Source organism: Lissotriton vulgaris, chromosome 6 (genome assembly GCF_964263255.1).
Source record: "Lissotriton vulgaris chromosome 6, aLisVul1.2, whole genome shotgun sequence".
Lineage (NCBI taxonomy): Eukaryota > Metazoa > Chordata > Amphibia > Caudata > Salamandridae > Lissotriton > Lissotriton vulgaris.
The window spans coordinates 1,854,560,324-1,854,573,764 of record NC_141694.1 but is presented as its reverse complement, the minus strand read 5'-3'; the positions used below and the strand labels follow the sequence as shown (position 1 = coordinate 1,854,573,764).

At 48.2% G+C, this 13,441-nt stretch overlaps 1 protein-coding gene across 1 annotated transcript in view; it reads left to right on the top strand.

Moving 5' to 3' along the window:
• Nucleotides 1-13,441, top strand: part of FNDC4 (fibronectin type III domain containing 4) — a 550,876-nt gene that overhangs the window by 183,793 nt on the left and 353,642 nt on the right. Inside the window, exon 2 of the mRNA XM_086928174.1 lies at nucleotides 12,870-13,322. Within this exon, the coding sequence (XP_086784300.1) occupies nucleotides 13,181-13,322 (142 nt within the window). The 5' untranslated portion in view covers nucleotides 12,870-13,180. The remainder of the gene's footprint in view (nucleotides 1-12,869; nucleotides 13,323-13,441) is intronic.

Here is a 13,441-nt window from a genome sequence, read left to right as displayed (position 1 = left end):
AATCATTATCCATCTTATCGACTTCCATTGTCCAAAAATGCATACATATCTCAGAGCATCAATATTCGAGCAATCCGGGTGAACAGGGAGTTGAAAGTTTCGTTACGTATATCGGCGCCATTTTGGGCGAGGTCAGGCAGGTTCCATTATAGTCAGAATGTCTCCAATGACTCATGGTTGGACCAGAACCTTCCGTTGGCAGTTCAAAAAGTGTTTCGCAATGTGGTAACAGTCTAACAATGTGGACCATTAGTCAAAGAGTGGGGAGGGCGGCAACAATTTTCCTACCGGGTCATTCTGGTGTTCCACCGGAACTGAACAAGTCTGTACCTTGGCTGTGTTTTAGCCATTTCCAAACTGAGGCTGGCGCCGGCAGGAGTGCGTCGATGTCGCGGGTCCCAGTGAGGGGGACGGGGGTGCCCATGCAGAGGGGTCGGGGGGCCCCCCGGCTCTCATAGAATCTTCAAAGTTGAGGAGAGAAGGCATGGGGCGTGCGCTCGTCCCGGGCAAAAGACCGCTTTTCGATGTGGACCCTCTTTAAGCAAGAGCGTTGGGGTGTCGCTGGAAGCCTCCACCTGGAGGGAGGTGGGGGAGGCTCGTTCGCACCGCCTCCCCCTTCCAGCGACCCCGCGCAGTTCCTCGGCTCCATCGCTTCGGTATTGGCCGCGCCGGCTATTGAAGATGGGGGGGGGGGGTCGGTGGCTGAGGCAAGACATCCCCCCCTTGACATGTGGTGGGACTACTTGAAACTATCCAGGGGTTGACATGTGGCGGGACTACCTGCAATTGTCCAGGCGTTGCCGTGTGGCTGGACTACCTGTCACTCCCAGGCGTTGACATGTGGCGGGACTACCTGTAATCGCCGCCGTCCTCGCCTCGGCTTCGGCCTTCGATGTGGGCCGGATCAGGCGAGAGAGAGAGAGGGGGGGGTGGTCGGTGGCTGAGGCAAGACAGCCCCCCCCGTGGCCTGCAGGGCAGCAGAAGAGGGGAGAAGGAGAGGCCATCATGGTTTTCTGGGCCGTCCGCCCCACAGCCTCCCCTTCCGACTGCGGCCAGCCGAGCCCTGCATGCCTCGAGGCCTCGCCTTCCGGATGGGCGTAACCGCGGACCTGTTGCACTTCGGGAGCTTCCGGAATGGGGGTAGGTACCCTATTGATTTGTATCTATTTCATGTGACCGTTATTTGGGCGTGGTGGGCAATGAGGCAGACATGTTTGGAGCAGGAGTAGGCAGCGTAACCTAGCTACCTCGTGGCTGTCTTGCTGTCAAGTTTTTCGCCATTTTATATTTCTTATTACGAACTGTTTCTAATGTTTCTTATTTTTAGTGAAGTCGAAAGCTCATCAGGGGGTTACTGACTTAGCCTGATTTCTTTTTACTTTTATTCTTCTTTTCCTTAGCGTGTTTCAAGCTAAAGTTTCTTGTTAACAGGGTACGGTGATCACTTCATATTTTTATGTGTCCTTTTCATTAGGGGTACTCCTGGACGGACCAGACGAGTTACCTCCAATAAATGGTCCGGGGTGGAACTAGATTATCGATCAAAGGGGAACATATATTCCTTCATTAGGGTATCATCCTGGACAGACCAAACGATGTACTTCCACTTACTAGGGTAGCCTCCTGGACGGACCAGATGGCCTACTTCCACTAAATGGCCCATGAGTGGGGAGCATATGTCCTCCATAAGGGTAGCCTCCTGGACGGACCATGCGAGCTACCCCCCAAATAAACAATCAGTGGGGAGTGGGTAGGACTGACGAATTCACAAAGGGGCATAACCTACCCTTTACTACTTGCAAAGACTAGATAGAATATTTCTATTCCACGTTGTTTGCAAATAGAAAATACCTCAAACGAAACAATTCCTGGAACAACAATGTCCAGGCAACCAATCAATCAGTGGGGAGAAAAACAGGCATGACGGATTACAACGGGGACAAACGTCTGCATTACCTGCCCTTCGCTATCCATAAAGGAAGACAGAATATTTCTATTCGTCTCTGTTTGTAGACAGGGAAGATCTCAAAGAGCAACAATCGATTATTAATCGATTTCAAACAATCAGTGGGGAGAAAAGTAGGCATGACGGATTACAACGGGGACAAAAGTCTGCATTACCTACCCTTCTCTATCTGCAAAGAGGGGCGAACGTTCCTATTCACCGCTGTTTGCAAACAGAGAATGTCTCGTTCTCAAGAAGAGAACCAATATTTCAAGTAGCATCCAAAGCTAAATGAACCAATAACAACAATATCAGTATTCAAATACCGATTCCAATACAATCAATCAAACAATCAGATGGATGAAACCATCCTACCAATCAGGCGAAAAACGCCCTACTTAATCTTACCCGGACCGGACCATATGGATAGTTCTTTATCTTCCTCCTCCAGCGCCCGATCGTTCTCTTACTCCGTGTAGCATTCCTGTGGGATTCCAGTCAGGACAATAGGTCACTCGAGAGAGGTCCGTTCAGAATCGGTGAAGTTCATTCGATCGGCAGCCGGACGAGGGCCCTCTCAAGGCAGGTATACTCCAATCATTTAGATGTTCACTTCTTCGTCTGGATCTCTCTTACTGGACCTTATGTCACTGATGGACCCCGCGTTGGGACGCCAATTGTAAAATGTGAGTCCATACTAGTATCGATGCCCGGATGGATGGCGCAAGTTGCCTCTTAGTTCCCATTCTGAATAGTTACCAAAATAAAGAGACGGGCGCTGGAAGCCGGAGTCACAAGAACAGGATTTATTACTCATGAGGAGAGCCTGTCATTTCGGACACGAAACACAGTGTCTTTCGGGAGGTGCTCTAACAAGTGAGCTGAAACGTCGTCTTTTATACCTTACAAAACACTTAGCATTACAATCGCGACATTGTGAAACACGGAAAAGACATCCCCATGATCCTCGTGTCAATCCTACCCCACATATGTTCACAATAGGGACCCTTGACCTGCTGATAAGAGGGGAGGGTAATCACGCAGCTGAGTGTTCCGCCAACTTTTAGGATGTGTGCGCCTGATCATAGCCCAGGGGGTGGGGTGGCCAGGATCAATAGTGGGTCCTTTGAAGAGGAGTGATTCCATGCAATAAGCAGTAAACAGTATCCCCTGGCTTAGGCGATGACCTCAGACATGTGTGGACAGTCAATCGCGGAGGGAGGGTTTACTAACAGAGGGGTTATTCACGAAAGGAAAGGAGGTGCTGGTCAGGCACGGCCGTGACTCCCAAGGACAGGGTCTTGCAGAAGAAGAAGGTTTATGACTTGCCCGTGTGAGGAGAAGGGAGGGGGAGCCAGGGTGTGCACAGGGACAGAGTCGTACAGAGAGAGAGAGGTCTTATGACTTATGCGTGAGAGAGCGGGGGCAGTCAGGTGCAGCTGGGGAGGGCTATGTCAGCTAAGGCGAAGGATGCCTCTTCAAGAGGGAATCGGGGGGTTTGCGTGGGTCATGCAGGAGGGTTGCCTTTCAGGGCAGGGTCGCGCAGAGGGAGAAGGTTTCATGGTCTATGCATGTGAGAGGGAGGGGGTTCAAATACGCGCAGAAGGGAAGCCGGTGATTCTAATGAGCGGAAAAAAAGGCCAGGGTGCCTAGAATGGCTGTCATGTACATATGGGTACAGGCTTTTACTGGCGGAGTGATGCGGTCAATATTTTATGGTATTCATGGTGCTTACAGGGAGAGGAGTGGAAAAAGGGAAATGAACGCTGTTTATGTACATCAATTTCTCTAATTTTTCACACCAACTGTAAACACCCCGCTTGTGTTGGGCACAGGCTTGTGTACCACACAGGGCTCTTGTGGAAGATATCTTGATGTTATTCAGAAACATTGTTTATTGAGTAAAACTTGAATGACCTCTGTCCGGCTGGACATGTCATTCTAAATATAAATTTGATTCCGTCTATATTTATTGGTTCTACATTCGAATATGTACGGGACCCTGTTGTTTGAATGGCTACACAATTCAGTGCCATATTTTATGGACAGAATAAATACTGAAAGCGCTGTGCGCAAACAGTTTTCATGTGAGGAGCTATGGTCTGATAAATAATAAAATGTCTGATTCTGAACCAAGAGAGACCCCGCAAAAGAGACATTGTAACCTATAAAAAGAGCATGCCCTGCATGCCGCGCAGCGGACGCGCAGAGAGGGCGCACCGCTGGCGCGCCAAAGGCAAGCCCATGGCGCCCGTCCATGCCAAGTCCACGCCAGGCGCCAGGGATGCTGGTTCTTCTCTGTCAGGTGCAAAGGTAGGTTTAAGGCACTCTAGAGAGGAACTGTTGGGACTCCGCAAGGTTAAGGCCCATTGCAAACACACTATGGACCCAGATACTCTTGCCATGAAAGGATTCTCTATCTGTGCGTTTTGTGACTTTGGAACTATAGGGGGAGGAGAGGAGAGTTTGGTCATCACCGAGGTTATTGGTACTCCCTCCACTACTGAGAAGTTAGTTCAGGGGTTCTTTATTAAAGTTAGATCCCTGATCAAAAACAATGTTGCTTTTAAAGATTTTGTTTTACAACGAAATCCGGACTGGGTGTTCATAACTGAAATGTGGGCTAATGATTGCTCAGGCCCTGACTTTGTAGAGGCTATCCCTTCAGGATATTGCCTGGCAAGATTGGATAGAGTAGGTAGACGAGAGGGAAAAACTGGGCATTTTGTTCAGGGATATTTTTACCTGTTGCTCTGAACCACTCACCTCACCTACCGATCAGTACCAGGCCCTATATTTCTCTATAAACACTCATCCCACTGAAAGCTTTTCTGGAGTGCTCTGTTAGTGTCAACCTGGGCTTAGGACATCCATTAGTCAGGATTTTTGTAATATTCTGGAGCCCTATCTAGAAAGAACTCACTTCTCACTTCTTGGTGACTTTAACTTTCACTTAGAGATTTATGTAAGTCACGATACTCAAACCCTTTCGGAAAACATGAATTGCTGTGGCTTTTCACAACTGGTCACATCGACTTCTCAAACGGCGGGCCACACCGTAGATGGGATTTTTTCTAACGATCACCGTATTAGGGTGGGAGAGCCCCTTCCGCTAGCTTGGTCGGACCATTTTGCCATTCCCTTTAGTTTAAGGATTTCGGCTTCTGCGAACACGAGACCTGAAAATAGGAAAATGGCTGACAAACGGAATCTTAAGTTGATTAGTAATGAGGCCGTCGCAAATGCTTTGACAAATTTTCAGATTCCACATCATCCAAGTGCTAATTTAGCTGCAGTCGAGCTATACAAAAAGTTATTAGCAGTTATGGACACTCTAGCTCCTATAAAATGTAATTATTCAGCAAGGAAAAGGCCCTCTGCGCCTTGGTTCTCTAACAGATTGCGCAAGCTTAGACAGGAGTGTAGGAGGCAGGAAAGATTAACATTGTCAGGCAGAGAATTGCATAAACAAGGCTTGAAAGTATATAAAGCAGCTATTTTGGAGGAGAAGGGAAGGTTCTTTGTTATAATTTCAGAGTAGATTAAATCCTCCAAAGAGCTTTTTAATACTGTTAATTCCCTTATCTCTACTCCAAATATTGATCCTGTGGAGGCTTCACAGGAGCACTGCGACAGGCTTTCAGCTTTCTTTTGCACTAAGATTTTAGACATATATGCCCATCTGGAAGCCTTAAACCTTAATAAGGACCTAGATGCCCAGTCTGAAATCCATCCTGGGGAAAGCTCCAGCAAAAATGCGACCGTGTTAGACCTGGCACCATTGGCGTGGGTCTCCCTTCCATGTTTGCTGTTGCCTCATGTGTTTTTGCTGGTGTTAGATGCTTTGTGCACTATGCCACTGCTGTCCAGTGCCCCAGTGCAAGTGCTCCCTATTGTAAATTAATGTATGAATTGGTGATTCCATAATAGACTGGTTTGGTTTACTTGTCAGGCCCTAGTATAGTGCACCAGGAGTTCCCAAGGCTTGTAAACCATATGCTGCTGGTGGGCTTGCAGCACTGGTTGTGCTAGCCACAGAAGCAGCCTTGTAAAATGCGTCTAAGGTCTGCCATTGCAGAGCCTGTTTGCAGTCTGGTACTGTCATGCTGACTGAGAAAGTGCTGCCACTTGCCAGTCCCTAAACCTTCCCTTTTTCTTCATATAAGACATCCCTATGGTAGGCCCAAGGGCAGGGTGCATTGTAAGTATAAGGTAGGACATGACCTGGTGTGTGTGGCATGTCCTAATAGTGACTTACAGCCATTTTCAATTTTTTCACTAGTGAAAGGCTACCTGTTCTCCATAGGCCAGAATCGGCAGTTAGATTATTACATTTTATAATCCTAACTGACTCAGGGAACATGGTAGAAATTCGAGTTTAGTATGCCTGAACTCAGAATGATAAAATACATATTTTAGTGAAGTTGGTTTTAACATTCTGTGTTTGAAAATACCAATTTTAGAAAGTAGGTATTTTCTTGTCTAACTATCCAAAGCCTGCCTCTGCTAGGTTGTGTATTCCTTGTCTGGAGTTTGAGTGACAGGGCTGGGGGATTCCAAGAGACAGAATGAGTCAGCCCAGAGGTGAACAGAGAGATCTGCATCGAGATGGGTGGGAGGAGTTGCACCTGGGACCCAAATAGGGCTGTGTCTGCCTTCCACAATGCTGGCTCCACCTCCTGTGGTGAGGCTGATGTCTCTGCCCTACACAGTGAAAGAAGAGAAGGAATTTTGTCAAAAAGTGCTCCAAGGCTGTGCTTTCCCTCCACATTGCTGACTCCACCTCCTGTGGGGCGTCTGATGTTTCTGAAGGAGTCATGTACACAGAGTGCTCCAGAACTGGTTTGCACTAGGCAAAGGCCCCTCTGCCTTCAGAGGACAAAGGATTTTAGGGTATAAATATTGGAACCCTGATCCCAAGAAATTAGATCACTTTTGGACAAACACGAAGAAACCTTTACTGAGGAGAGAAACTTGAAGAAACTGAGGAGAGACTATCCCTAAGCTGAAGAGCTGCTTGGGGGATTGGCCGGCAGTGGTTGCCTGACTACCAAAGGAAGGAGAAAGGAACTTTATGTACTTTGCTTTCAACTTGTAAGGATCTCCAAGGACTTGGAATAGAGCTTGCCTCCTGCTGAAGTCTCAGGGACAACAGACTTCAACCCCCAGCTCCCCAGAGTTTCTTGGGAAGTGCCTGCTGCTGTTTGGGGCCATCTGAGGGACTGCTTGTCGCAAGGAGCTGGAAGCGCGACTCAAGAGAAAGAAGTGTGTCGCCATCGCTGCTGCTGCCGTCGCATTTTGAATGTTGGTGCTGTAGCTGTCGTATTGCACCGCATCGAGAGAAGAGTCTTGCAGCGAGGAAAAAGATTGTCGTCGTCGCTGCTTTTGGCGTTGCATCATGAATGGCGACACTGTAGCTGTCGTATTGCACTGCATCAAGAGAAGAGCCTCGCATCCCCCGGAGAAGCGCGCCGCCGTCGGAGCTGCTGCCGTCGCATCTTGGATGTCGCCGCTGTAGTTGTCGCATTGCGCGGAAGCCTCTCAAAACATCGGGGAAGAGTGCCGCAGTCGAGGCTGTTGCCGTCGCATTGCTGAACAAGGGTGTCGCCCCTGAAGGTGACGCATCGAATCAAGACTTCTGGCATCACCGGAGAAGCGTGCCGCATCTGGAAGATCTTCACGTCTTTATTTCTTTGCACCGGAACTTTACCATTGCTGCAACACTGCTTGTTGTGGAAGCGCAACGCATCACAAGGTACATTGACTTAAAGTGTTGCATCTTAAGAACTGAACAGAACTAAGCTAAAACTACCATCTCAAGTACAGTATTGTGGATGGTCTTGTGTTAAATCTATATAAAAAAATACTTATTTTTAATATACAACTGTAGTGTTGTCACTGGGTTACTGTATGTGGTCAAAAATGCTTTCCACACTGCCTCTGAGATAAGCCTGTCTGATCGTGCCAAGCTACCAAGGGGGGCGAGCAGGAGTTATTTTAGGAGTGTACCACCTGACTAGAGGCAAGGGTCCCTATTTGTCACAAGTACCTTCCTGTGCCAACTAGTGACCCCTAAATCTAACAGACCCCCAGTTTACTCTCCTTTCCGAGTTTATCACCAGAAATTACAGATCATTTATTAGAAGGAATTAAGTCTGGGTCTCCAATGGACTCTTGCCCCCTGAAAGTTCTAAAAAGTGCAAAAGGTGCCATTCTACCGCATCTTACCACTGTCCTTAACTTAGCCATCTTGGAGGGGCAATACCCCCTGGCCATGAAGATGGCAGTAGTTAGGCCACTCTTAAAAAAGCCCTCTTTGGACCCGATGGAACTGAAAAATAATTGTCCCATCTCCCTCCTGCCGGTTCCAGCAAAGATTTTAGAATCTCATTTGAATTCCCATCTGAGTGCCTACTTGAGGGACCACCAAATTCTTTTTGACGGTTCTCAACACGGGTTCAGAAGCAGTCATAGCACAGACACTGCGCTCACCATGGTGTTTGATAACATCCGTACACAGGTGGATGAAGGTCATACCACCTTGCTAATCTTAATTGATCTCACCACAGCTTTTGATACCCTATCCCCACTGAGACTTGTTGAACGGCTCAGGGAGATAGGTGTTGGGGGCTCGGCGCTAGGACTTCTTGCCTCTTTCCTCGGTGAGGGGACCCAAACAGTGAAACTGGGCAATTTCTACTTGGATCCAACCCCCCTTTTATGCGGTGTGTCTCAGGGCTCTTCCTTGAGCCCCACGTTGTTTGATATCCATGTTGCCCCACTGGCAAAGGTGGTAAAATCTTTTGGTCTGGATGTGTTGTCAATTGCGGATGACACGCAGATCATGGTGTCCATCAATCATAATATCAGCGACGCTGCTTGCAATTTTAAAAACTGTAAGCAAGCAGTCTCGTTGTGGATGGTTCAAAACTATCTGAAACTGAATGGCGAGAAGACGGAGGTTCTTATTTTTGGGAATAAGGCGGACATCTGGTCCGGGGAGTGGTGGCCCGACTCTCTGGGCACTTGCCCAAGCCCTGTCTCCCAGGGAAAGAATTTGGGAGTCTTAGTGGACAATTCTCTGTCCCTGAATCTACAGATTAATTAGCAGGGCAGTGGCCCTGTTTCGGGCTAATAAGGCTTATAAGGAAGATCTTGCAGTTTATTTCGCTCGCTCCACGCAAACAAGTTGTCATTGCTCTAATACTGTCCAGATTGCATTATTGTAATGCCCTTTATCTGAGCATTAACAAGGGACAGCTGGGGCACCTGCAGCTGGTACAAAATGCTGCTGCCAGGCTGGTGATTGAATTGCCCAAACATCATTCAGTCTCAGCCTCTCTTCTTTCTCTGCACTGGCTCCTGGTGAATCGCAGGATCATGTACAAAACCCTCTGCCTCACTCATAATGCTTATTGTGGCCTGGGTCCTGATGGCATTAAAGCCCTATTTCATCATTATGTCCCTAGTAGGAACCTCAGGTCAGCAAGTAAGCATCTTCTTATGGTTCCTAGGTTTAAAAGGATGAGATGGGGCTGGAGATTCTTTTCAATTGCTGCAGCCAAATTGTGGAACTCTCTCCCTTATGAAATTGCTGGACAACGATCAAACACTCTTTTTCGAAAGGTGTTAAAGACCTGGCTGTTCCCTTAGATGTTGGTCTGAGTGTGCCTTTTCTGCCTCCATGTTGTTCTGCTGTTAGCGCCTTGATGCCCTTGGGCAAAGTTAGCGCTTTATACATTTTATACTCATTCATTCATTCATCGTCTCTGCACCGAACCCCTTCCACCTCGTCACACCATCCAACCCCGGTACTGCCCCTGCACTGTCTCTTTTGTGCCTCCGTCTTGGCTGTCCCTTCGAGATAGCTTCTTTCTTGTCTGTCGCTCCACCTCTTCCTGTCTTGTTCTTCACTTCCTCCCTCTCCCACCCTCTTTCACCTCTCTCTCCCTATCGTACCCTCCCTCAGTCTCTCTCACTCGTTCCCCCTCGTTTCTCAAGCCTTCTCTCTGGCTGTCTCTCTCACGACTGCCTTGCTTCTCACTCCATTTTGTCCTCACACTCACTGCCCAGCGCTCTTTTTTTATTACTAAAGCGAAACAAATCAGGTGTGTTACTCATATAGTAGGTACGGCCTACCAGAACCACCATCTCTCACCTCATCCACTCTATGCCTGACCTCAGAAGCTGCCTGCCTGACCTCAGGAGCTGCCTACCTGACCTCAGGAGCTGCCTGCCTAGCCTCAGGAACTGCCTGCCTGGCCTCAGGAACTGCCTGGCCTCAGGAGCTGCCTGCCTGACCTCGAGCTGCCTGCCTGACCTCTGGAGCTGCCTGCCTGACCTTAGGAGGTGTCTGCCTGGCCTCAGGAGCTGCCTGTCTGGCCTCAGGAGCCATCTGCCTGGCTTCAGGAGCTGCATGTCTGACCTCAGGGGCTGCCTACCTGGGCTCAGGAGCTGCCTGCCTGCCTGGCCTCAGGATCTGTCTGCCTGAACTCAGGAGCAGCCTACCTGGCATCAGGAGATGCCTGCTTGGCCTCAGGAGGCGTCTGCCTGGCCTCAGGAGGTGTCTGCCTGGCCTCAGGAGGCGTCTGCCTGGCCTCAGGAGATGCCTGCCTGGCCTTCTCTGTCATGCATTCATGTTTATCGAGATCTGATGGTAGAAGCAGGAACTGGAGATCATAGAAACGTCTGCTTCACAAAATGCATGTGTGAATCTACTCCTACGGGGGTCTCCCTTCCTTCCTCAGTTTGCACTATATTTCTAATTCCAGGATTACTTACGAGAAGATGTCTTGACACAGATTTCCGACAAACACCAAGAAATCCCTTTGTGAATTCCATTATACCGGGGTATATTTGCCTAAGTGAAATTTCTATAGCACATGCGCTTGGTAACTTTCTTTTTTCTCTCCACCTGGCAAATATCTTGACTGTGAAGCAAACACAGCTGTTTCACCCCCAGCATGTGGCCACTTCCTAATTCTTTGCCAACATGAAACAGATTTACTCCCATAGATGTAATTAAGGGGTCGCCATGGGTCACAGCTGCGACCCCTTCTTTTCCCTTTGTAACCCCTGGCACAGCTTATGCTACCCTTGGCTTCAGAGGTGGCAAAATCAGAGCCAGGAACAGAGGGGAGGGTTATGGACGTCGGTTTGGGCTCCAAATTCTTTGTATTCTGTAAAAGAATATATTACATTATTACTGCATTATGTATATCTATATATATATATATATATATATATATATATATATATATCATATTTTTCGCTGCTAGTGTAATACAAATGGAATTCAATTAGCTGGACTATAAGTTCCTTTTCATATGAACGTGGCACAAAAGCTTTTTTTGGGATCCTTTGTTGTATTTTATTTATTTTTGGAGAAGTGTGGCTCAATGGTTAGAGCAGGCAGACCTCGATGCAGAGCTCTGGCCAGGGTTCGATTCCTGCCCCGGCGGGTCTCGGGCTCATTAATTCCCCTGACTGGATATTCTCGCCTCAGTGCCTATTCTGATCATGGGTCCCACGCTGCAACTCTGGGCAATAGCTTGCTTAGTCTCTACAATGGCCCCCACAACGCGAGGGATGCCTGGTCTGCACCATGGGGGTGCCCAGGAGTGGAAACTTCACAGGGAAAGCCAGGAAAGGTTCTCTTGCGTTATTCGTACAAGCGCCGGGAAACCCACTGCGGGTAGCTGTGCGCTATACAAGTACAAAACATTTACATTTACATTTACATTTCATCTTTAGTGCTGTTTTTATGTTGTTTTGTTCAAAAGATTTTTTATGCCGTTTTCCCACTGTTATCCTATCCTGCCTGTTAACATTGTTATATTAACTAAACTGCCACTGTTTCCAAAGGCAATAAATATTATATTTCACCCCTCCCCACCTCCTGCTCCAAGACCGATATGATGCCTCAGAGAGTCTTTCTACTATGTTTGTACATACTCAAAATATCAGAGTCTATGGCAAGACCACTCAAAATATGTCACAATAGAGAACCAAAATATGATGTAGCTAGGAATGGAAGACGATGTATGGGGCTATGCAAATATAACCCAAATTCTGCTGCCTAGTCTGTGTCATTATCAAGTAGCAGTTGTGAAACTTTAACACACTTAGGGCCTGATTACGAGTTTGGCGATGTGGCGTCGGGTCTGACCCGCCGTTGCAGAGCCAAAGCCATGGTCAGGCCGCCCACCAGATTCTGAGTAATTCTTGTGTCTCGCAGGTGTTTTTTTCAACGTTTCCACAGCGTGCTCTTAAAATGGGCACTGCAATGGGAACGCCAAAAACTGTTCCTGCTTGGTATGGGCTGTTAAGTCCATACCGTGTAGGAAGTGGGGTGCATGCACACAGGGGGACACATGTTGTGCAGAGGCACAAAGGGGCGCTGTAGAGCCCGCTTTGTTCTTCTCCACCACGGTTTTCATGGGGTGGAATCGCCATGAAAACCATGGCTGAGAGGAAACTCGTAATATGCTTAGTGGCACCGTGGCATTTCCGCCAAGCATATTGCGGCCCCCTAGCTACCGCAACACCACCAGGGATCGATGGTCCCCTGGTCGTGCGGCGGGGCAATGGTGGTCCGACCATCCTCTTTGTAATAGGGCGGTCAGGAGACTCCCACCTGACCCCCATGAGTCTGGCCGTCCATGGACCGTCAGACTCACAATTAAGCCCTTCGTTATTGATACAAAGACATCACAACTTCAGAAAATAGAAATTTTGTAAGAAGAAAATCTGCAAATCTGACAGATCCTATTGAAAATGTTATTTTCCTACAAATAATGATTTTGTCTTACACTAAAGCACATTTTATGTGAAATTGTAAAGCTTTAGGTATTCAATGTTCTAAATTCTCTCGGTGTATTACCTACAGCTCTGACACATCCTCTCTCTTTTGACTTTTCTACAGGGGTGAGACCTCACCAGACCCAGAGGCCTCCAGACCAGCTGGCACTCCCATGTCAGACAACAAGGTCTTGTGTCTGCAAGTGCTATGACCTGGGGGTCACCCCGGGCCCTTCTGGACCCTCCTGCGGCTACCTGTCCTAGACATAGAGGTCTCCTGCTCCAGATGCCAGGGGTCTTCTGCCCCTCTACTGCCAGGTGGCCAAAGCCTGCTCACCTGCACCCTCTGAGGGAGCCCGGAGTCCGGCTGACCGATGACCTCTGGGGCAGGAAGGGATTTATCGGCGCAGACTCCGCACTCTGATTGCGAAGCCAATGATTCCTTGCTTCTCCCAGCAATTTAAGGGGAACCTTAGGACTTGGACTTCAGAAGCCGAGGAGATGGCTCATATCCTCATACTCCTGAATCCAGCCATGTTGGTCATCTTCAGCTGTGACTTCTGCCTGGTGAAAGCAAGTAAGTGATGCAGACCTCGTCGCTCTGTGGGCTTGTGACAATCATGTATCAATTCATCCTATGGCATACAAGGTTAAACTGGTCTGGGTTGTTTGAGTTCCCATTCAGAGGGCTTGTGG